This window comes from Protopterus annectens, chromosome 2.part2, assembly GCF_019279795.1.
Source record: "Protopterus annectens isolate FY-2018-M chromosome 2.part2, PAN1.0, whole genome shotgun sequence".
NCBI lineage: Eukaryota > Metazoa > Chordata > Ceratodontiformes > Protopteridae > Protopterus > Protopterus annectens.
Window position 1 is genome coordinate 329465408 of NC_056730.1, and position 26647 is coordinate 329492054.

A 26647-nucleotide genomic window follows, 5' to 3' on the forward strand; every position below is an offset into this window, starting at 1 on the left:
TTTAAAACCCAGACAAATCGCAGAATTTTCAAAAACCGCCCGGACAGGAGCCCAAAAAAGAGGACTTGTCCGGGGAAACCTGGACGTATGGTAACCTTAGGTAAAACCCCCCCCCTCCATTTTTGTTTACAAGAAAAATAGCAGTATTAAAAATATGTTAGAGACTAACAGTACTCTAATCCCTCATCCATCTACTTCTAGACCAAATGGAACCTTTAAATGCAATAGCTGCAGTGCTTGTAGGTACATTCATGAGGGGCCATACTTAGCACTTTCCCGTGTACCTTACACCATTAAAACTCCTGCATTTTTTTTTTTTTTTTGTAGTACTTGTAATATTGTTTAGATAGTTTTATGTTTCGGTTGTCTGGCATTTTATGTTGGGATGACCACTAGAAGTCTTGGTAAAAGAATCAAAGAGCACTGTTACACTTTAAAACTAAGGGATGTGAATAATGCTTTGCATAGGCATTCCAGTATGTGCACTGTTTTTAAAACATTTACTTTTACCATCTTAGACCATATTCCACTAGATAAGAAAGGTGGTAACATTAAAAATCGAATAGAAAGAAGAGAGAAAGAGTGACAAATAAAGTTAGCTACTGACCTCCCCCCTGGTTTGAACGATGTTATTAACATCAAATGTTTTTCATTGGATAGGAAGTTGACTATTTAAATGTTTTTACTAATTTTTTGTATAAATTGTTTTATTGATTTATTGTTTAATTGCTTAATTTAAATACTGTTCTTATTGGATGGTATAAACTACATATTCTGGAGTTTTCAGACATGTACTTGTTCTTTCTGAAGAAATCTTATGACAAAAGCATTGCTTAAACGTTTATTACGATAAAGACGGTCTCCCTTCAGTTTGCTTCTGTGCTACCAGTAATTTTTTAGTTTGGTTTTGGTATTTCGCTGGTTTCCTCGTGAATTTGTCAATTTGTGTGGTTTACTCTATTTTCCCTGAGTGGCCTTAGTGAAAAAAAAAACACTCAGCAAAACAAACAGTACCAAAGATACAATCTAGCAGAGTTAAAGGTAGAAGAAGGTTTCAGGACAAGATGACATATATAGAGACATCAGGAAGAGCGTAGTGTTCCTACCATAGAAGTGCAATGTATAATATTTGGTGAAGGCACACACATCCATGTTGTTATGGCACAAATGTCCATAGTTGACATGTTTCAGACAAAAAAAAAAACAAGAAACAACCAATCCCAAACACACTGCCACCAGTGGAGCACCTTTTTAAAGCACTGACTAAGTGCTTCTAAGACTTCTAATGACAAAAATAAAAAAGTGCAGCTGGCAATACAATAAGTCAGTGCTTGTCTGGTTACTGCAGTGTCCTCCCTTCTTGGAGTAAACAACACTAAACAGATATTTCACCTTCCTGTTCTCATGGCTGTTCAAAGATAGGAATGTAAATGTTGGTGACCTTGAGGGTGTGAAGAATCCTCTCCTTTCAGTTCTGAGCCAATAGAAAAAAATAGAGCTGAACAAACTAAATGATCACATTCAGAAATAACCGTTGTAATTAAAATGAGGATCCATTCTACATTTCCCAACTTCCAGGCCACAAGCACAATGACTGCTGAATCAATTGGCTGAAAAGGAGGATATCAGTGATGAAATTCAAGTACCATGGCAGACAAAAGTTTTTTTACTGGAGGCCTGAAGTAAAGAATCCCCTTTAAAACAATCTCCGATGAACCACTACTTTGTCTTCAACAAGGCTCTGGAAACCTACAAGGGCCTTGCTGGTGGACTCTCTAAAGCATAGACCAAGGACATGATCTGTATACAAAGGCAAACTTGAAAACTGACAGAATGCATGAAAAGCAATCTCATCTTAAATGAGAAAATATCTCCACTTGGCCTTTGAAGAAACTAACAGGGAGCTTCCTGGCAGCTTCCACAAACTGCAAGACCTTTAACAGGAGATCTGGCAAGATCACTACAACAGGTAAAGTCTTGGATGTAGGTGGCCATCATTAGACATACTGACGTTCTCAGTGCATGAAAAGAATTGTTTATTAAGCTGATAAGATTCCAGAGGGTTTTAAACAAGGCTAATGCAGGCAAGAAAGGGTGATGATGATAATTTGTGGCCTTCCAGTACAAAACATTGCCAAAGGCAAGCAATCAGAATACAAAAAAAGAAAAATGTGCAGAAACCTTCAACCCATATTCAGCACAAACAACTGTAACAGCCACACCCTTCTGTCAACTAAAGGCAGCAAAACTTGGGTACAACTGCTTTCTCTGGTGCTGCAAATAAGCTCACCTCCACAATGAACCACTTCAAGAATATCACCTGACCACTCTTTTATGAAGTTATAACAACCTAAGGGGCCCTTCTAAGCCTAGCCAAGTTTTCCCAAAAGAATAATTATGTCCTGCATCCAAATAGGACACTGAAGGACAGGAATTTATAAGCTACCTCTATCCATAAGGGAGATGGGTGCAGGCCCAGTCTAAATTTCTTACTCAACATTCAGTTGTCTAGGTTCTGCTTAAACTGGGTAACAGACAAACTCAGCTTCACATGGATGGGAAGCCTGTTCCATAGGACAGGCAGTCTCTGGGACACATATCTGTCTCTCCAGTATGTTATGTTTATGTCACAGACAAAATTCAGGTCCCTAGACCTTGTATTTCTGGTACTATTTGACATAGGAATATGTAGGAAATTCATAAGTGTGAGGTTTGCAAATGCCTTGTAAGCCAGGCACAGATCACTCCTCAGCAAACTAAGGAGACTGAGTAGGTGGAAAGGATTTTAAGCCACTCTACATAAGGCAGGTCTGTTATGCCTTGTATTCTTTTTGTAAGGAACCTTTAAGGTCGCTGCAGTTTCTGCACATGCCTGGTCAGGTATATACCAAAGGGAGCATTGTACTCTATGATTGGTCTGATAAGGGCAGAGAACAGTGGGATAATGACCTCTTTGGACCTAGAAACCGTACTCTTACTTATTAATTGTGCAACATAAAAGGATTTCTTCACCACTGTGGCCACATGGTGGTCGAAGATAAGGCTAATGTCTACATGCATACCCAGATCCCTGACCACTGTGTCGACTCTTAGGGATTATTATGAACATGGCAATTAGCTGAGACGGTTGATTTCCAAAAGGTACAATTATGCAATTCTTAGCATTAAGTTTAAGACCATGGCTTTGGCACAATTTATTAGTCAGACATAGGCCTTTTTGAAGAATGCTAGTGTCTGCAGAGGAGTTGATGATAACCCCCAGCTTGCAATAATCTGCAAACTTAATCAGCCATAAACCTTCAGCATTTGCTTCCATTTCAGAGAAATAGATGCCAAAAAGGAGCAGGCTCAATACCAGGCCCTGGGGGACTCCTCTAGTGACTGGCCTCTCAGTGCAGGGAGGCTCACCTATTTTGACCGCTTGGGTCCCATCAGTGAACCAGTTGGCTATCCAGCAGGTGATAAAAAGGTTTATACCTATATTAGTGAGCTTGTCTATAATCCTTGAGTGGGGTATTGTATCAAAAGCCTTGGCCAGGTCAGGGTAAGTTGTGCACAGTCTTACCTTCATCCAATGCTTTGGTGACCCTCTCAAAAAAATCCCACAAGACTGAATGGGCATGGCCTTCCTTTAACAAAGCTGAACTGTGATGGGTCCAGCATTTTGCAGGTTACGTACTTCCTCATTTATTATATCAATGATGATTCTTTCCATGGCCTTACACATGAGGCTGTGGGCCTGTAGTTACCCAGATCAGTAGTTGTATCTCCTTTGTGCTGGGGAATGACTGTAGCCATCTTCCATTCCCTAGGCACAAAACCTGACTAAAGGCTCCAGCTGAAAAGTGATTCAAGTAGACCAGAGAGGTCATGTTTCATGCTACTGATTAAGCATTCCGGGATGTTATCGGGGCTCACTGATGCAGTGTTTTTGCCTTGGAAAGCACATCAATAACCTGTTCTCTAGTAATGGGTGGGGGATTGCGTTATGTGGTATTTCCTTTGGACTCTCGGGGGGGGGGAGGAGTAGGGAAAGAAATTTGAGCTGAACCTGTCAGCCAAAACATTGGCAATGGTCTCTTGTTCAATGTGGGTGATGACATTTACAATAAGTTCTGCTCATTGTTGTGTATTTCCTCTGAGGTTATGGACACAGCTGCAGAAAGCTTTGTGGTTGTCCTTTGCCTGAGAAGCTATTTTTTTCTTCAAATTTAGCCTCTGAAGTATTAATTAACCCATTTAGCTGCCTCTTTAGATTGGCCAGGGGGATTTTAGTATGTATGGCTCTGTTCCTCCTGCGCTTGGCCAAGATTTTTTCTTTTGTTGTATAACCAACTGACAGTTTGATTCCACCCCAGTGGCTTGTCTTTTGAGTTTGTCTTATTCTTAATACGAGTAGGCACAGCTCAGTGTATAAAGCTATCAGTATGGCTGTACAGAGATTTTGTAAATAGCTCCGTGTATTTTATATTGGTTACTGGGGTTGGAGGTGCTTGGAATTTAGCCAATGTGTTGCTTAGCAGATAGAGGTCAGTCTTGGAATAGTTCCTAAAGGTTTTTGGTTTTGCTGGATCCCCAGATTTAATTTTTATTTCAAATAAGACTGCCTTATGGTCAGATCTTACAAGTGAAGATATTACATTGGGTGAGGAACATTGCCCCTCCCCCAATGTTTGTGAGTACAAGGTCAAAGTTGTTTGTACCCCTGGCAGGAGAATGGACCAAATGTTCCAGGATGTTGGTATTAACATAGTTTAAGAATCGATGGGCTTGTGCATTAGAAGTGCTGTAAGATTCCCAATTTATAGAGAGGTAGTTGAGATCCCCCATGAATATTGTATTGGGTTGAATGGTGAGGGACTCTAGTACATTGAGACAGTTAGTATGGGTTTCCAGGGATATGGACAGAGGTTTCTATGTTGCAAGGATATGATACAGCACCCTGTTTATGGTCAGTTGCACATGTATGAGTTCCAGTGGGTCATACATTTTAACTAGTCTGCAGAAAAGAACTTGAACTGTGCTCAGGGTAGCCAGAATACATTCTTACCATATGGAAAATGCACGGGGTGGTATTCATTCCTAAATAATGATTATTGCTTCCCTGCAGACAAACAAAAGTTATGTCCTACCTTGCTTATTCAGTCACAGCATGAGTTCCTGGCAGATCAACTTTTTAACAGAAGTTCTGGCTTTACAAGTCATTCTGGAAACTGAAAGGCTAATTATACCATTTTCAGGCTGTTGTAAAGAAATACCTTTCCACGAGATTCTGTAGATTCACAGGCAGTTACTAGGCATGTTGCCCAGGAGATCACTGAGAAGCCTAGCCAATTTCCCAACTGCCTCAAAGCAAATGAAGGCTGAGAGAATCAAACCCTGACTACAGGAAGCAGTTAGTTAACCTTAATCCTTTGCATTAACTGCCAGCTCAGCTTTAAATGACAGCAGACTCAGTGGAGGAACCCTACTACTCAGTAGCAAATCATAATGAAGAATGTCTCCCACAAACAGAGAAAGTGAAATCAGTTTTCAGGTTGTGGGCTAAGATATGCAATCTTCAGGAATAACAGCAACGATATAAGACCCACAATAGATCCAAGAGGGAATGAAGGCTCTGTAACCAGTGTGGAATACGCTACTACAGCACTCATAAGTGGTCAAGGACCTCATGCATCTTAAACTTTGTTTATGGCAGAACTCTAAAACCACTAGCAGCAAATAATCTTCTGCAGCACACATCTGTAGTACTAGACTAGAGACACCTTAAATAATGTTGCTGCCATGAGCTCAGACAAGTACAGCAGAAGAGGGGTATGAAGCAACCTCTAAAATGAGGCTCAGAGCACCAGCTCCCTGAGCTTCCAAGTTCCAGAGTCATTAGAAAGAAGACTTGACCCTGGACATTATCATGTACCACATCACTGAAAGTGATAATCTGTACCAGAAGAAAGGATAATTTGCATCAACTAACTACAGTCCCCAATAACCTCAACTATGAGAAACACCAGACCACAGCCATTATCAAAAACATTATTAAAAACTACCACTTTTTGGCCATCATCAACTATTCATCAAAGCAGGGAAACATTAGAGTTATTCTGCTGCCTGACTTGTGCCACCATAAAGAATGTCTTAGAAAGTAAAAAACTTGGGAGCAAAAGAAATGCAAAAAAGGCAGCAGCCCTCTACTGAAAATGTTGCCATGTGAAGGCAAACTGCAGAAACTTACTATGAGGCTCCCAAATAGTAATAAAGTGACATCTAGTATGTCTATCAAAGTCACTGAACAGCCCTTCCATAGTAGTAGTACTATCATGGCACAAACTGCGACAATGAGAAATGAAGTCACTGAGATTCAGAAGCAGGCATTACTCCATTCCAACAAACTTCCTAGTAGCTAGAAAAAACAGCAATAAAAGTCTGATCACTACTGAAATTGTCTTCAGACTCCCTTTTGCAGAAGGTACTGACAGTAACTTTTTCAAAATCAGCTGGTAAGAACAGGATAAGCCCTGAAGAACCAAACAATTTCAGGATGCTGGTTACAAAAGGACAAGCCTTGAAGAAGTCATTTCAGGACATGAGCTTTTATCTATAATATCTATAATGTCTATTAGCCACTTGTCTCAGACAACAGCTTTCCACAATAAGGAGGACAAGGAGAACTATCTTCCCACACGCACTGGTCAAGAAAACTAGTCAGGAGTGCTACTAGGCCAGATGAATAGAAAATCTTTCACAACTTCACAAAAGACTCTGGGGTTGACCAGCCATTCAGCAGATCAACTCTGAGGGATAAACACTTTATTCTTCCTAAAGGACTAGGTAGGCTTAGAGAGTGAGACAGGAGGCCCACACATCTTCACCACCATCAGCAAGACATTGCTCCTTTTTTCTGAGCTTTTCAATGATCTCCAAACAAAATGGTTTAAGAGAATCTTGATCCTAAAATCTGTCATCCACAATGGTCCACCGATGTTCCCCATACCAGGTAGACAGAGAAAGATGATTCAATATCCTTATCAGCTTCTAAAACATGGATCTTCAGCAATGTGAATTTGCTGAAGGCTGATGATTCTAGATAAGACAAAGAGAAAGGAAAAAGTGCTTTTGGCCAGCATTCCAAGAACCATATCTATGCTCATTCTCCATGCAGGGCTATGCAAGTATACAAAACAGAAGTAGTCATCGTGGGTAACACTGAAGACTGATAAGCCAGACCAGGGTCTAGTGTCAGCAATAAATCTAGCTGTTGCAGTATGCTCGCTCACACATCAAATAAGCCATCTTCTGCCAAAGTCCAGTATAAGGACAAAAAACACTGGAATCAAAGAAGGATGCAGTTGAGTTTCCAAGGACCTGTTAACCCTCATAAATAAATATTCAACAACTCACAGGAAAGAAAAGGCCTAGGTTTACACTTAGAAAAATGTCATGACAACTTTATGACCTGTTCTTCATGAGCCACTAGCCAAGATAGGTGGAGTTAACAACCAAACATCAGATCTCACTCCCAAAAATGTCTGCCAGAGAGGTGCTTTCATACTCAACCTCACCCACAGATAAGACTACAGGATAACATCTTTCTTTCTGGAAGACACAGATCTTGTGAAAAAGCATATACTACAACAGACTTGCTAAATCTTAAAGCAGAGCCAGGTCTTAGAGTCTCAGTCCTGGGCATAAAGTCACCTTATCTTCTGCGTCTTCTACCTTTTTGTTCATTCAGTGGATCCCTGGACAGACCTCATGATAAGTCCTTGCACTGGACTTATCATGACCTGAGCTGGCTAAGGCTTTTGACAGTATCCTTTATGCTGGTATTACTGAAAGGTTATACACATTTAATGCAAGACCCTACATTGTCTACTGAACTGAAAATTGGTTATCCAACACATCCCAAGTAGCCAGTACCCTATCTGAAAATAAAATTACAACTAATGGGATACTGCAGAGATCCATGCCAGGCTCTCTCCTGTTTGGCATTTGTTTTGCAGACATTCAAGGCAATATCTCTGACATACAGTTGACCAAGTTTGCTAATGACTGTAAGCTGGACCCTGTTATCCTTTCATCCACTGATACCAAACTTCTCCAAAAAGGGCTGGAATACACACATACCTGGTGTACTGAAAATCATGTCAAGGTAAATGCAAAAAAAGTACAGCATAGTAGCGTTTGGCAAAAAAAAGTTACATTCACCTCATATTTTATAAATGGTACTCCACTTCCCCAAACAGCTATGGTCATTAAGAGCTCTGGGTACACATGACGACAATTCTCTCATTCAATCATCATATTTAAACTACATGCAGGAGATCCTACCATCTGGCTCAGTTAATTTTCAAAGTAATATATTCAAGATTCAAATATATCATCCTACCACTGTACGATTTCCTTGTCAGATCCATCACTGAATACAGTGCCCATTTTGGTATGTATAAATCCAAGCATATCTCTCAAATGAAAATGCCCCACCAATTTTTAAAAAAAAGAAACACAGGCCTTAAATTCTTTGACTATCCGGATAAATTAGCACTATCCTCATCGATAAGCACACCACTCCTTATAATTAGCAGCTTATCAACTGCTCTGAGGTGACCTTTGTGTCACTATATGAGCCATGAAAGACCCAATCCTATCTAATTTCCTATTTATTTGCAAAATCAGTGGTTCTGCAAACACACATACTAGGGACATAAATTTACATTAACAAATAAACAAGATTTGCTAGAGGGATAGGTTCCCAACTCAACATATTCCCAGCCTATGAAATACATTATCACTACAAGTCAGGCAAAGTACTGCTCTGTCTGACTTTAATGCTATTCTAGATGATGTGGAAAACTGAAATGATAAATTTTCACCGAGGATTATCATATATTGCCCTGCTTGATTTGGAAGGTGAGCATCATTAAGGATTTATAAAGGGTAGCAAGAACGTTTAAGTGCATCTACTTAAAGGATTATATGGGTAGGCCACTCATGGTCCCTGTGATCACTTGCCTAGAATTAGTCCTACATTTCTGCCTGGACATTTCAAGGAACAGGTGTCCTGTTAATTATGTATACTAGCTCAAAGACTGCACAAACATGGAGTAATTGCAAATTTCCCAAACCCTCGATTTGTGAGATCTTGCACACCTGTCAAACTGCCTAGTTGACCATATGCAGTCAGCTAGACAGCTGTCAACCAAACACACACTCCATATAATCACTTGCACCTATACACATACACACACACACACACACACACACACACACACACACACACACACACACACACACACACACACACACACACACACACACACACATCTTCACTGTCCCAGAACCAGACTTTATTGCACTAACAATAACTTCTCCATCCTATGCCGAAAACTCTGGGAATCCCTCCCTGCTAATCTTAAAAGTCCTCACCTCATACCCCTCATTCCATGTTCAGTTTAAAGATCATCTCAAGTCTGAACCATTTTGCAAATGCTTTCCCTCTGGACATATCAACTAATCCCCCACTCTGTCCTTCATCAGTCTGGCATCTTTGTCTTCTTCACATTATTTCCCTGCACTAATATGTGACATCTGTTCCACACTGTATATATTGTATGCATTGTATACAGTTAATTTCTGTGTGCCCTTATCTTACTTTTATTATCTTTCACAAGTTGTGCTCTCTCCCTTCACTAATTCACTCTGTTCTTCCATCCTTCATGCTGTACCTTACACTGTGTACTTTATTATTATTACTGTTACTGATTCATTACTATGTTCAATGTCCTTAGTATGGTCTTATATGAATGTGTATGGAATTTGTTTGTCCACTGTCATTTATATTTGTCTGGGCTGAGACAGAAATTGGTCCTTTTGTATCAGTGCTCTACCCTGCTTACCAAAATAAATCAATACATACATACATACATAAATAAATAAATAAGCTCTCCTGTTCTAGAGAAATGGCCAAACTACTGCTGTCAAATCCTGGATCACAAATAACTAGGCTTACAAAACCCTTGTCTTACCTTCATACTATTACAGTTATTCTCTGCACTTACCGCAGACATTTTTCCTTACAAACTTTTGTACCCAAACTTCCATTCACCCCTCTTCTCTCTCTTTCCCACTCCCTCTCTGCTCAGCATCTCTCTCTCTCTCTCTAATCCTACTACTGAACAGCTGTATTCCTTCCTGAATGTGTACACATCACAGACCAAGAGCATCTTCTTTGATGAGCTACCTATTATGAAATGTTGGAGCTTTTCCACCTCGGCCTCTGCCATAAATATAAAGAGAATTATATTTTACCTACCTGAGGACAAAAATGAAAAAAAAAAACCATGAGCATGAGAGAAGTAAAAATGTACAACATACTCTCTGGAGGGATGAAAGAATGAAATTTGGGGGGTGTCAATATAAGGAGAAGTTCTTGCTGAAAGCACTCATCTAATTTAGCAAGGGTTACATTCCAGCTGATACGCTTCCTTCCAAGACTGGATAAACATATGTCTGATGGCAAATGACTGCAGAAGCAAAAGGATTAGTGGGCTAAGTCCCTGGATTCAACTCAGTAAAGTTCTTGGTGGATGCCAATAAGTGAGACAAAATAAATGTAGCACAAGCTCAGTGAAAAGCATGCTAAGTTTTACTTGTGAAAAGTACAGCAAGGACTACAAACATTTATCTGAAGCATAAAATGCAGATGACCATGGTATTATGGAATCCTTGGCAACAGGCTCTGCTTAAATTGAGGTGTATACCAGTCTTAAAAGAGATTAAAGAAATGCATCCTGACCATCATAGTAATAAGTAATTGTGTTTATGAGCAAAACTTTCAAGTTATAAAAACTCTTTTTCAATGTTTCCAAACAATGTCATACATAACCACTTGCATAGTTTAAATTTCATCAGCCAGCCAATTAAAATTATACAGAAGATCACGTTTCACAATATCTTACCATTTATAAGCTGCACTATACAATATACAACACATAGCAAATATAAAAAATAATTATAAAATTATATAAAGCCAAGATTAAAAAAATATATATATAATATATAACGTGCAACAAATAACTACAATATATTTTGCTGTAATATGCATTGTTTCAACTTCAGAACTGGTTTGAGACTATTCATAGTATTGAATCCTGGTAATAAGTCAGCCCTAAAGTAATTTATCCATATGCACTCCTCTAGTTCCAGTCTCAACACATCTGCAAATTTCTTCAAATTTCTGATAAATGTGAACATATCCTCTTTTAACTTTTTAATTGGATTTACATGTTTAACAGTGGCAAGCTAATTAAGCTGAATGATAAGTGAAAAAAATCCTCTCTTTTAACTTTTAATTAGTATTCCCTATGTAAAAACAAGTACAATTTATACAATTAGCAAGATAGATCACATTTTCTGTATGGCATATAGCCGATTCCTTAAAAACAAACTTATTCTTAGTAACAGGATGCATAAACTCATTATCTGAACTTATGTAACTACAGTGTGCACAGTTATAGCAAGGTACAGTTTCAAATTTACTACATATATGCCTTGGTTTATCATGTACAAAATATTTATAACATAAGCGTTGTTTAACATACTTCTCTCTTACAGACAAAACTGGGCTTCTTGCCTACTACCTTTTTAGTCTCAAAATCAGATTTTAAAATTGTCCGATTATTTTCTATAATACGCCTAATTTGAGATGTATGTCTATTACACCTAGTAACATATCCTAAAATTCTTTCTTTTTTCTATCTGTCACACCTCTGATTATGGATTTGTTCAGAGAAAAAAAGTTGACCTAATTTATTATGTTCAGAAATCACAAAATCCTTATTATCTTTTATTAACTTAATATCACAATCTCTAAGCGGAAATTCATTAATCATAGCATCTTACTCTGCCATAAATTGCATGTTACAGGTAATAAGCTAACTGGTTGTCAAAAGCTGACTCCTAACAACACTCGCATACATATGATTAGGATGCATACTGTCTAAGGGCAGGCATCTTGTTGTTTGAACTTCTTTCCTATATATGGTAGTACCAAATTTCCCATCATGAAATTTTATATTAACATCTAAAAAATTATATTAGCAATACTTCATGACATATAAAAAAATTAGTTGATTGATGTAAACCATCTACAAATGCATCCAAAGCATGAATATCACCACTCCATATTAAAAACATAATAAAATAGGTCAACCTTTTTCCTCTGGACAAACCCATAATCATTGATGTGACACACATAAAAAAAGTACTTTAAGATATGTTATTAGATATAACAGACATGCAAATCAAATTAGGAATAAAATAGAAAAGAATTGGGCAATTTTAAAATCTGATTTTTGAGACTAAAGAAGTAGTAGTAGGTGAGAAGCCCAATTTCATCTATAACACAGAGAAGAATCTTAAGCAATGCTTATGTTATAAACATTTTGTACATGAGAAACCAAGACAGATATTTAGTAAATGTGGTACTGTACCTTGCTATAACTGTGCATACTGTAGTTACATAAATTCAAATAATGAGTTAATACATCCTAGTACTAAGAATAGATTTGTCTTTAAGGTATAAGCAACATGCCATACAGAAAATGTGATCTATCTTGCTAATTGTGTGAATTGTACTTGGTTTTACATGGGGAAAACTAATCAAAAGATAAAAGACAGGATATGTTCAAATTTATCAGAAATTCGTAGATGTTTTGAAACCAATGCATTATATAAACATAATGTACTGATGGATAAAGAACATACATTTAAGTTTAGGATTATTCAAAAAGTATTTTTAAACAAACATGAAGGTGATCTGTTCAATATTACGGAACTGAGTACAAATAGACAAATTATTTTAGGGTTGATTTATTACCAGTGTGAAGCTTGCTATCTGTGTTTTTCTTGATTTATTACCAGGACTGAATACTATGAAAAGTCTCAAACCAGTTCCGTAGTTGAAACAATGCATATTATAGCATAATATATTATACTTATTTTATTGCATTTTATATATTATACATACACATTTTAATCCTGGCTTTACATAACTACATAAAGTACAGTTGTGTACCTACCATAAATGTAGATGTTTGAGTGTATTCACTGTTGTAGTCATTACTCTTGGGTTATCCTGCTGGCAGGCTACCCTCATTCGGCCACAATTCCAAAGTCTAGGTCCGGCATCGGTTGCTGTCGCCTCTTCCCTGATGTCAGTGCGCCAGGGGTATAAAAGATGCAGCCATTGCCATTTTCTTCAGTTCTTGCCCCAGATGTCAGGTGCCCCCAAATTGGTAGGCTGAAAAATAAGCCAATAAAAATGCATGCACAAAGATAAGATTTCCTTCATCTACAAGCAAATACACCAAATAGGTTGTATAGGATAGAGAAGTGCAGATAAGTCCCAGCAAAGAAAAGGGGGATGGTGGGTGGGTAACCTGGACTGCAACAGTGAATACACTCAAACATCTACATTTATGGTAGGTACACAAATGTACTATGTTCATCGTGTTTCACTGTTGCAGTCATTACTCTTGGGTTGAATCCCAAAGCTGAGGATGGGCGGCACAGTGGTGCAGTGGTTAACATTGTCACCTCACAGCAAGAGGTTCTCCGGTTCGATTCTCGGCTGAGGTGCCTTCTGTGTGGAGTTTGCATATTCTCCTGTTTAATGCGCGTGTTCTTCACTCTGGGTACTCCCCACATTCCAACACCAAGAAGATGAGCATTTCTCCTGGGCTGGGGCTCACCGGCTCTGTGGAATGATAAATAAATAAATGATTATGAGAGGCTATGAGGCCCTGCAGAACTGCATTAGCAAAGCCTGCTCTGGACATAGAGTAAAGAGGTAAGTGGTAGTGCTTTGTGAAAGTGTGCACTGAACTTCAAGTTGCAGCCTCTAAGATATCCTTGGTTGGTACTCCTCTGAGGAAGGCTGCTGAAGTGGCTGCTGCTCTGGAGGAATGAGGCCTAATGCCCTTAGGCACTGATTTGCCATGTTGAAAATAACAGAAATGGATGCAATGGCCTATCCATTTACAAACAGTCTGTTTTGAGATAGCCTTTCCTTGTGATCCTGCAGCATATGACACTAAGAGTTGCTCAGTCTTTCTGAAAGCTTTAGTTCTGTCCAAGTAGAAGTGTAAATGCCTGTGTATGTCCAAAGAATGCAGAATTTTCTCACCCTTGTTCTATGGATTTGGATAAAAGGTAGGCAAGTGAACGGTTTGGTTGAGGGCCACACTAGATACCACCTTAGGCATAAATGTAGGGTTTGTCCTAAGGGAAACCCTGTCTGGATGAAAAATGATAAAAGGTTCCACAGGCATGAGTGCTTGTAACTCTGAGACTCGCCTTGCAGAGGTTATTGCTAGGAGCAGAGCTGTTTTCCAGGATAAGAATTTTATATCTGCTGTTGTTGCTGGCTCAAAAGTAGGCAGTGTGAGTTTTTCCAACACATAATTGAGGTCCCAGGCTGGAATTGGTGCTCTCCTTGGAGGCCTAATGTTTTTGGTCCCTCTGAGGTACTGCCTTATTAGAGGATGTGAAAAGATAGGTGGTTCCATATTGTAATGGGCTGAAATGGCAGAGGCATGAATCTTTATTGATGAGAAAGAAAGGCCTTTGTTCAGCATCTCAGTTAGGTATTGTAAAATCTGAGGGATATTTGGTACACACGTGTCAATGCCTTGTTCCTGGTTCCAAGCACAGAATCTCTTCAATTTTTCTGCATAAGATTTTCTGGTACTGGGCCTCCTGGCCTCCAAGATAACATCCATAACAGCTTTTGAAAGAGGAGTGTTCTGAATGGCTACATTATCCACCATGCTGCCAGATTTAAGGTCCTGAGTTGGCTGTGCAGGATCTGATTGTTTTGTTGAGTCAGCAAGTGAGACGTTTGAGGCAATATCCATCCTGGACCTTGAGACAAGCTCTTTAGGATTGGGTACCAGTGCTGGCGTGGCCAGTCTGGTGCAATCAGTATCATTTTTGGCTTCTCTTGTCTGACCTTTAGGAGTACCCTGGGAAGGAAAGGCAATGGAGGAAAGGCATATACTGTTAGATTTTTCAAGCTGAAGGATAGGGCGTCCACTTTCCATGCTTGCTTGTGATAAATCCTTGTGCAAAATCTCTGTAATTGGCAGCTGTGAGGGGAGGCAAACAGATCTATGTCTGGGCATCCCCATTTCCTCATTATCATGCTGAAGACTTGTGGATCCAGTTTCCATTCGTGGGGATCCGTGAGGTTTCTGCTTAGTTCGTCTGCCACAGTATTTGTTTTTCCTGGCAGGAATTGTGCTTGCAGGTGAACTTGAAAAGCCAATGCTGTGTCCCATAAGGTCATTGCTTACCTGCAGAGGGGGTAGGAATGTGTACCTCCATGCTTGTTTATGTACCACATGACCGTAGTGTTGTCTGTCTTTATCAGTATCTGTCCTGGATGAAGTAGTTCCTTGAAAGCTGTCAGGGCATTTTGAACAGCTAGCATCTCTTTTTGATTGATGTGAAGATGCATCTGGTGTGCAGGCCATGTGCCCTGAATACATTTTCCTGCCTTATGGGCCACCCAGGCATAATCTGATGCATCCGTTGTCAGTGACTGTCTGGCTGTGGGTAAACTGAATGGAAGACCCTTGTTGTGGTGACAGGCTTCTGCCCACCATCGAAACTCCTATTGCAGGCAGGGAATGAGTGCAATTACTGTCTCCAGGCTGTGGCAATGCTGAGTCCAAACACTTTTTAGATACCATTGTAGTTTCCTCATATGCAGTCTGGCATATGGAATTAGTAGAATGCAGGATGCCATGAAACCCAAGGCCTGCAGGATTTTCCTTGCATATAAGTGGGTTTTTGTTGCCAATTTCCTGAAGTAAGTAGTCAGTTGGTTTTGTTTCTCTGACATGAGATAAGCCATCTGGGCAGTTGCATTTAAGCTTGCACCCAGGAATATTATCTCTTGAGAGGGCACTAGTTTTGATTTCTTTTCGTTTACTGCGTACCCCAGACCAATTAGTAATCTTTTTACAAATGCCAGATGCTTTAGAAGAATGTCTTTGTTCTCTGCTTGAATTAGGCAGTCGTTCAAGTAGGGATATATTTGAATTCCTCTTTGTCTGCAAAATGCAATTACTGGTGCCAGGCATTTTGTGAAGACCCTGGGCACAGTAGATAAGCCAAAGGGCAGTGCAGAGAATTGGTAATGCATTGAGCCAGCTATGAATCTGAGGTATCTTCTGCAAGATTGTCTGATTGGGACATGCAGGTATGCCTCTTTTAGGTCCACAGTTACGAGCCAAGCCTTCTTGCCCAGCATGGGCAGTAGCTGCTGTAGAGTCAACATCTTGAATTTTGGAACTTCCAGAAACGTATTTAGTATAGACAGGTCCAGTATTGGTCTCCAGGTTTTGTCCTTTCTGGGTACTAGGAAAAGTCTGGAGTAAAATCCTTGCCCCTGCTCTTGTTGTGGTACTTGCTGAATGGCCCTCATGTCCATGAGGGCTGTAATTTGTTTTTGTGCCTCTGCCCATTGATTGTGTGGCAGGTCTGGCATACCTTTTGACCTTGGTAGAGTGTGAAAATGGAACCTGTAGCCTTGGGACACTATGTTCAGGACCCATTTGTCTTGGGTAACCATTTGCCAATTTGATGAAAAAAGTGCTGGTTTTCCCCCTAAGGGGGCTGTCAAAAGAAAAGTGCTTGGATCTGGCAGAGGAAAGTCATTGGGACTGTTTCCTGTAAGGTTGTGATTTGCCCTCTCCGCTTTTGGAGGTAGGAGCACCCCATTGTTTAGGCCTGTATGAGCCTTGGGGCTGAGATCTGCCTCTTGGATGCCTGTATCTGCCTCTTTGTGGTCTGTCTGACACTGGGAAGGACCAATTTTTAGAAGGCCAGTTCCTACTAAACCTAGGTGGCTGTACCTGTAAGAAATCGTTGACTGTCTGCATGGATTTTGCTTTATCCTCCATTTTTTTCAACACCTCTTCTGCTTTAGTACCAAATAAATTATCATGCTGTAATGGTGCATCTAATAATTTTGCTTTAACATGAACAGGCAGATTCTGTTCCTTTAACCAAGCATGCCTTCTAATAACAGAACCTGTAACAGCGGCCCTGCAAGAAGCCTCCAGTGAATCATAACCACATTGCAAAGTATGCTTTTCCACTTGTTCAGCTGCATGCAACAAATCCTGCAATTCCTTGTTCTCTGCACATTCAGTATGTGTCTACAATTTTTGTTTAAGCAGTGACATTAAGTATTGCTGATATTTAAGCATATGAAACTGTCAATTTAAAGCCCTTACGGCCAAGGTAGCAGAAGTGTAGACTTTTTTCCCCCACATGTCTAGAGCCCTAGAATCCATATCAGAGGTGACAGGGTTTTTTGCAGTGGAAGTTTTAACTCCTTTGGCACCCTGAGATATAGTTTCTGGGTCAGCAGCGGGGTTTTTATATAGGAATTTATGAGAATCTGGGACCCTGTAGTATCTGTCTGGCTTAGCAGGTGCAGGGGGTAAAGAGTCAGGGGACAGGCCGGACTCTCAAAATACATCATCTACAATGTCTAGAACAGGTGGAATAGCAAGGGGTCTGTGTTGAGGAAGTAGCAAGAAGTCTCTGAGCCTTTTCTTAGATTCAGAGTAATCTTGGCTCTCCCAGTGGAAATGCTCCCTCATGGTATGCAGGGTTTCCCCAAAGGAATAATCCTCAGGAGGAGAGGCTGAAGGAATGGATTCTTCAGCATCAGAATCTTCATACGGAAGCATGGAGTAATCCTGTTCAGAAGAGGAATCAGAGGAAATAGAAACCTGATCAGAAGAATCATACTCTGTCTCTTGCATAGGCCTCTTATCAGGAGGGGGATGGGAGCCCCTGATCAAAGTAATTAAGTCTTCGGCCATTTTGAGCATCTGTTTTTTAGGCATGGAAGTCTGAGTAGGAGAATGCTGTACTTGTTTCTTTGTCTTTAGAGCTGCTTTAGTCTTGGTCTTTGAAGCTGAAGATGGCTTAATATATAGTTGAGTAGGTCTGAAGACACCCTCAGAAGCCGATGCCTGCTCAGCGGCTCCGGACCCATCTGAGGGAATGATTTCCGAGTGTCCAATACCTTGAGTATCCAGAGGCCCAGTCGGCTCCACATGGGAGTCTGAAGCGGCCTGTGGCTCTGAGGTAGCGGGCCCTAGGGGCTGCAAAAGCGCCTCACTGGGAGCCGGCGAACCGGCGACTGGCCTAGCAGAGGCCTCGTCGTCGGTTTTGGATCTCGGATGCCTATCCTTTTCCTTGTCCTTGCATTTTTTGTAAACTCCGGTTGTCGGCTGTTCCGATGGCATTATATAATTAAATCTTCGGCCAAAGTAATGAAATGCAAAATCAAACCAACGCTTACTAGTGCGTTGGTTAAGTCTAGCACAAAACCAACAGCTAGCAATGTTGTGATCAGGGCCTAAGCAAAGAATACAGTAAGACTGAAAATCCTTATGAGGTATTTGCTTCCCACAAGAAATACAATTGTTAACTTTTTCTGACATCGGTCTGGAACAAGAAAAAAGTTTCCCCAATGGGGTACTTAGCTTTAATGAAGACTTTGGTTCTGAAATTCGGATTTGAAAATCTCAGGAGTCAGCCGACCGGCCGGCACTTACAGACTGCTTTTGTTTTGGGCACCGCGCGGCAAGAAAGACTGAAGAAAATGGCGTCGGCTGCATCTTTTATACCCCTGGCGCACTGACGTCAGGGAAGAGGTGACAGCAACCGACGCCGGACCTAGACTTTGGAATTCTGGCTGACTGAGGGTAGCCTGCCAGCAGGATAACCCAAGAGTAATGACTGCAACAGTGAAGCATGATGAACATTTACTTTTTGTATATGATATGCACTGTATACTGTACATTGCAGCTTGTAAATGATAAGATGTTGTGAAACATGTGATCTTCTGTATAATTTTAATTGGCTGGCTGATGAAATTTAAACTATGCAACTGGTTATGTATGACATTGTTTGGAGGCATTGAGAAAGAGTTTTTATAACTTGAAAGCTTTGCTAATAAATACAATTATTTATTTCAGTTTTTAGGTAAACTTTTATGGTGTTTTCTACTTACTTTCCTGCGTAGGTCTGTTAAAAAATAAATTGATAAAGAAAATGTGTCAAAACAATGTATCAGTAGCGCATGCATGCCATGAGAATGAAGTAAAAAATCATGAACCAAAGTAGGCCCAATGGCGAAGAGGCACAACATATATCCACATCAATGACAACTTAAACATTAAGAAGAAAACTGAGGAACATCAGCTAATGCCTCTTGAGTGGAGAGTTAAATAGTAACAATAGAAGCAGTGACTCTTGCTGAAAGCCAGGAGTTCCTGTAAGCAGTCCACAGTATAAGGAGACTGGTGGATGTTGTAGGGTGTGCACATGGAACATCAAAACTTAGTGTCAGGTCAGCAGGACAAAATGTGGGTAAAGCATTCAGAAAAAAGACCACTAACCCCAATATGATGGGGTTAAGCACTCTCCCCTCAGTGCTCACCTTCATTAGGGTAACAAACAGGTTGCAAGCCAAAAGGTGGGCTTTGAACACGCCTAAAATCAGATGAAGAGGCAACAACTTAAAAGAATGCAGCCTTAGCTTATGATTAAACAATATTTTTGTATCACAGAACTAGAAAAACAAAGGCTAAGAAATACTAGTCATAAACACCAAGCATGAAAATGGGCTCCCTATTGAAATGCTGAGTGCCGAAATCATGCATGCATTCAAATTTCTCAAAAACAAGTAACGTTACGACTTTGTCATAGCCCATGTTGGAGTGAATGACTTGAGACGTACCTCTCTGAACTATATGAAGAGAGACATGACAGAACTCTCTGATTATGTGTCCCAGACAGGTATGTCCTTAGCCCTAAGCAGTATCCTACCCCCACCTAGTATGCTGACACAATATAAACAAAAAATTATTGACTTCAACTGGCTCAGCTTCTGGTGTCAGTCCAGGAGATCCAGTATCTGTCAGCCTGGGAAGATACAGTAGACAGACCTTGTTGCTTTCCCCCCTAGGCTTTCGGATACTGCAAAAGCCCTTGTCTCTCCCATACTACCTTTTTTAGGCAATGTCAAAACAACAAATTTTCCAACACAACAAAATCTAATTGAGAAACTCAGGGTTGTACTGCTTAATGCTAGGAGTTTAAACATGAAAGTGAACTCCCTGGAAGCACATTTTGCCTTAGAGTATGTTGACATCTGTGCAGTTACTGAAACATGGTAAAAGACCACTGACAACACCCCAGCCATGCAAGGCTGCAATGTCTTCCATATGTTCAGACCTCAAAATAAATGTGAAGGAACCAAAGGTGGAGGTGTAGCCATCATCATTAAAACCAAACACACTTTGAGACTGGTCAAACAGCATGACTCTCTCAAACTACTCCTCGACCAATTAACTACTGGGAAAGTACCATCCACATCATTGCTAGCTAGAGATCCCCCACCATGACCCCAGGATAAGCACATCACCTACCTTGATTTACAGGAATCCCCCGCCATACAGCCCAACACCAAGTTCGTTAATGACTGCAAATTGGGAGCAATCATTGAGTCTCCCAGCAATGTCAACATATTACAAAAAGGGCTAACAAAAAATGACTGGTACCAAAGCCATGGTCTAAAATTAAATGCAGGAAATTCATTATTATTCCCTTTGGCAAAACAAAATACCCTACAAATTATAATAATGATAGCACCCCGAGCTCCAACTCAGTAGTGCAAAACCTGGGAACACAGTTTGATAGCAACCTGAACTTTGACCACCAAGTTTCCACACTGGTAAAGAAAACCTTCTATGTAGTGCACTTCATAAGCAAGGGCATGATATCCAGGTCAAGGGATGTTATAACTCCACTGTACTCAACCCTCATCAGGCCACTAATGGAGTATAATGCACCCTTTTGCATGTACCTCACCAGACACCTGCAGCTGCTGGAGAGAAATCAGAGTTTCTCACTAAGAAAATACCGGGACTCCAAACCATGACCTACAGAGACAGGCTGAAAGCCCTGTCACTAAAACAGTCACTCGCTCTATTGATCTCAACCTAGCTTGTGACATTAACAGAACATGTTGAAGAGACAGCTATGTCTCCCAGAGACTGCTGCTTCTCTGGAAACGACTTCCTATTCACGTAAAACAAAGCTCCTCACTGACCCTATTCAAATGCAACCCAGATAACAGGATGGGAGACCACAAATTCACCCCTGGGGTTGCACCCATGTCCATCATGGACAGGGGTAGCTGGTGTTGATCACAGACCCGCTCTCTTCATAAATTCATTCTGCGAACTACCTAGAAAGAATAAATAGGGATACTTGAGATTAACATGGCTAGGTTTGTAAAGGCTCTAGGGTCACAAACCTAGTAACCTCCTATGAGCCTATGGAAAGCTGGTGGAAAAAAACAAAAACAAAGGAGAAGAGTGAATCCCGAAAATCAGAAAATCAATTCCGGTGTATAGTTTATATGTCACTGGAAGTCAAGTTATTGGTCTATAGTTTTTAGGATGGCTTGCTGGTTCACTCTTAAGTAGGACTATTGTTTTTTCTGTTGTTAACCAAGTTGGTGACTGTTTGGGGTGAGCAGATAAATAGTTCTTACTCATGGCTGAATCTTCATGTAAAGATGTTAATACTTTTAATCATCAGTTAGGTACTGCATCTGGGCCTTTCCAGTTGGAGCTTTTCTTAACTTTGTTTCAAGCTCTCTGGCCGTTACTTCATCCCATTTCATATCCTATACATTGGAACTTCGTGTTCTTTCTTTTACTTCTTCTATCCATTTAGCATCTTTGTTATGTTCCACAGGATCTTCATAGATATTTCTCCAAAATGTGTTTCACTTCCTTTTGCTTTGTCTCCCAATTCTCTATAAAAACTTCATCAAAAAACTGCTTATTTTGTACTTCTCCTTTATATTCATCTGCGTATCTTCTAAGTTTTTCTGCCGGTGCTGATATTAGTTAATTATTTGCAATAGTGCACAACAGATCTTGATCTGTTCTGATACTGCACATTGCTTTTATCATGTCTAGCTTTCCGAGTATTTCTGCTGAACTGTTCACTCTTTTATACACTTCTAACATTGCCACTTCTTGTTTTAATTCTTTATAGTTTTCTCTATTTGATACTTCCATGATGGCATTTGATTCCTCCCCTTCCTTTTCCTTACTGCCCTTTGTTTTTGTGGTAAAAGTTTATCTGTTATTAATTTATCTGCACAGTAATATATTCTATTTCTGTTATATCGCATAAATTTCTATGAACAGTCCTGTATGTACAAGTAAAGAAGTATTCTGTCCAATATCCTACAGTATAAACTTCCAAGCTAAACATTCAATGATAGCAAGGACTGTTAAAGAGAACTGGTGTCCCTACCCTTAAATGGTGCTCTAGGTTACATGTAGTACCAGCTTTCAGAATTAGAGAGGTTGTTTTACATGTGCTTGGGATATGGGAGGAAACCAGAGTATCCAGAGAAAACCTACCTGGACATAGGCATGATATTTAGACCCCACACAAAAGGAACCTCGTGGAGGTGGTGCTGCGGTAGCATTGTCGCCTTACAGTAAGACGTTGTCCAGTTTTATTCTCAGCTAAAGCGTCTTCTGTATGGAGACATGCGTGAATGGGCGTACCTTCGTTGAAGGTTGTGCGTTAGAGCTGGCAACTCAGTACGTAAAAATCTAATGCCAATCATTAGCGGACCGAAGTTCCACTGTGGCGACCCCTAACCGGGAAAAGCCAAAAGATATAACAACAACAAAAGGAACCTCATCTGAGAATCCAGCTGGAGAATCACTTGCAGGCTGTAGGCTGATAACACTACTCACAGTTCCACTGTTACTTTCTATTAAAGAATAAGCCTTAATTTAAAATATTAATGATGGCTAAAAGTTCAAGCAAAACAGGTTGCTAGGCAAAAAGAAAAATCTATATATACTGGCATCTTATTTTCACTATATTCACACTACTGATGTTAAGCACAACATAAGCTGTGAGTGCATTGTAAACAAAAAAGAAAAAAGACAAGACTAACATCTTCTGTATGTGTACTATGTAGTGCAAACACAGATTATAAAGTAAAACAAAACATCACAATGAGAAATCAGGTGTAAAAACGTAATGTGATCTTACAATTTTAATGTTACATAACAATTGCTGCATTCCCCAGAGATGTATACAGGAAATGAAGGACTTGTACTGAGGAATCCATACAATTCATATGGTTATCGGCACATCAGCAGTGCAAACCAGTATGTACCTACTGTACGATTCCAATCCAGCTACCTAATGTCTGTAAAAACGATCATCTTTGTCTTGAGTATAAGATGCAAAAAGCCAAAATACTGTATCTTCTAAAGCAATCACTGACTTAGTAAAGCCCTACTGCTACATGGACATGCAACCAAATTCCAGCTACAGTACTCCAACTGAAATGATTACAAATTCTTCAGAATGTAATTTTGTCCTGTTGCACAACACTATAAAAACAGAAACTAACATAAAAGACAAACAAACAAATGCATAAAATTCAAAAAGTAAAGGCATGTGACAAAACTGCAGCACATTAAGTGCAAGATAAACAGTACAGCAGGGATTCCTTTCTTTCCAGCAAATGTTCATTTTTTAGGGCATTTCAGAAATGAAGACAAGCACCCCTCACTGCACAGTACTGGCTGTCAAGTTGATGCAAGAAACTGAACATATTTATTAAAAATACATATGGGATGTCATCTTTAAAGACATTCTTCCACCCCAAAGGGGAAGATTAACGCAATCAAAGGAAGGAAATATACAGTCTTTTTATTTATTTGTTTTTGTTTACCACGAAAGTCTGTCCGAGGTCAGGACATACTGTCAACAAAGGCCTGGAGAAAAAAGCTCCAATAAAATACAATACAATTAAATACTGACAATGACTTCTAATATAGATACTTTATAGTTAAGCATAGCAAGTGTCAGTTTTATTCATATGTACATAGACACAGAGAGCAAGAAATCAGTAATGGAGTTAGTTACTATATGATATGGTATACAAGGTTCAAGCCAAAATGTCAAAATAAAAATAAAACTGAAGAAAACTGCCAACCTGTGACTACCAATAATACCTGTCACCTAGGCTGAAGTAATAATCCTGAGAGCCACACTGCTGGCCAGGCATGAGGTTTGCCTAAATGCCAGTCATCTCTCGTTTCTATACAGCAATGCTGCAACAGATATGGCACTCCACATGGCTATAAATCAAAGCAGATTCAAAATTCTGACAAGGTTGGGAGCAGTCATCTGACAGTCAGCTGCACTATATGATCAGAATTGTACGGATATCAATATACACCTAGGAATCAGCTGGGTGGTGGCTAGAAGTCACTTTTCTTTTTTGACCTTCTCCTTAACCCAAAAGTCCCTTACTACTTTTTCATAAATTCTGCACTCCAAAAGAGTGTCTCTTCCAATAAAATGGTCATCCTGATTCTGGGAAGGCAGCAGTTAGATGGCTGGGAATGTTGAAGAGGGCAGTGTAATATGGCTAAAAGGATAATGGGGATAAGGAACTAAGAGAGAAAAAAAAACATGGAAATCAATTGTTGATCATCAAATTTAGTAGTACAGCTTGACAATCTGAAAAAAATCATGTATTTTTTTAATTTAATGGACTATATACTTACCATAACCAAATACAACACCAAAAACAAGATGAAGACTGCACCTTTAAAATTAAAGATGTAAAATTATTTTACCTACCTGTCATACTTTTCTATCCACGACTGCTCATGGTTTTTAAATCTAACCTGATTATACTCAATCTCCCACTGCAAAGCATTCACTTCCTAAAATGAACAAGAAATAAAAGAAAAATGATTACCTCGAGGTTCAGATTGCCTATGTCAAGTGTTGCAAATATTTTAGGAAAGAGTTACGATTTATAGTTCTCCAAATCATGATACAGACAACAGATCACATATCTTGTATAATTAAAATATTATATACACATACTCACACACATGAATACACATGCATATTTTATATACAGTAGACTCCCTCTTATTTGGTCTTGCTAGGACCAAACCTTATTGCTGGATAAACGAATGGCTGGTTAATTAGAAAAAGCATACAAAATAGCATTTATAGGTTATAAATCAGCTAGAATAACATGATTTGTGTTAGTATGCATTTTTCTAATGATTATGAAGTCTAAACCTCAAATGTCTGTCATTATTTAGCCTAGAGGAGGCAGACGGGCTGTTCTTCTCTGTTATCTTTTGCTAATGCTAGGGCAGAAATTTGATGGCTGGTTAAAGAGAGGCCGGATAAGAGGGAGTCTACTGTACATATATATGCGTATGTTTATATACATATCCATATATATATATATATATATATATATACATATGTATATATATAAATATGTATATATATATATATATATATATATATATATATATATATATATATGGATCTAGGACTATTCACTGAAAGCACATTTCACTGAAAGAAATTGAATTCCTACATATAACAGTAAATTAGTGGGGGGCTTCGCCCCCCACATCCCCTAACTAATTATAGTAACTCCAGGGTCAAACCACAATGGGGAGAAGGGCATATACATCAGTGAATAGCCCTAGACCCATACACATATATATATATATATATATATATATATATATATATATATATATATATATATATATATATATATATGCATAACCCTTTTTTCCCAATTTTTTCACGTGGAGTCAGGGGTGACAAATCAACAGTGACCATCATCTATACCCAATGTTCACACAGCTCTGTTTTATATGTATGTGTGTGTATATATATATATATATATATATATATATACATAAGTCCCAAAATGTGCCAGTGCAGTCACAACAGCTATAGTCATAAAACGATTTTACTGAAGAACATAAAAGAATGAGCGCTTTTTGCGAATTTGGTGCTAGCTCATTGGGAGAACCACACTGCCTTCAATAACGATTCTTACAACCACCATCTGTTATATTATAAAAGATTTGTTGATGATATTTTTTGTTATGGGGAGGCACAACTGAATGTTTTTTGCTTACTTGGAGGGATCACGTGAATTTCTGAGATTTACTACGTGTACCTCTTCTAGTAAGATCGACTTTTTGGATACAACTATTGAAATGAATAGCAATGGAGAGATAAATACTTTGGTACACCATAAAGACTGCAGGAAGAATAGTATACCCCATCGATCCAGCATGCAACCCCACCCTCACATATACCATAACATTATCAATGGTCAAATATTACGCAATTCAAGAATGCATACCAGGGATAATGAATTCAAAGCAGCCAATGAGAAATGAATTTATCAACTGAGAGCCAGAGGTTATAAGAAGAAAGAAATTGATTTACAACAGCATGCAGCAGTTCAACTAAGGAACACCAGAGGCAAGCCCTATTATTCGGAGCTACCACTCCAGCATTTGGAACCATCTGGCGAAAATAACCACAAAAATAGTATTAGGGTCATCCTAAGGTACTCAAGTGATATTCACCATGTAAGCAAAATTATTAAGAACAACTGGAAGATCTTCACTAGTGATGAATCTATGAAGAAGATTGGAGGAGA

The 26647-nt window shown here is 39.3% G+C and overlaps 1 protein-coding gene across 1 annotated transcript in view; it reads right to left on the bottom strand.

Moving 5' to 3' along the window:
• CCDC125 (coiled-coil domain containing 125) overlaps positions 1 to 26647 on the bottom strand; it is a 1485470-nt gene that overhangs the window by 1060846 nt on the left and 397977 nt on the right. The window contains exon 5 of the mRNA XM_044063882.1: positions 24790 to 24875. Within this exon, the coding sequence (XP_043919817.1) occupies positions 24790 to 24875 (86 nt within the window). The remainder of the gene's footprint in view (positions 1 to 24789; positions 24876 to 26647) is intronic.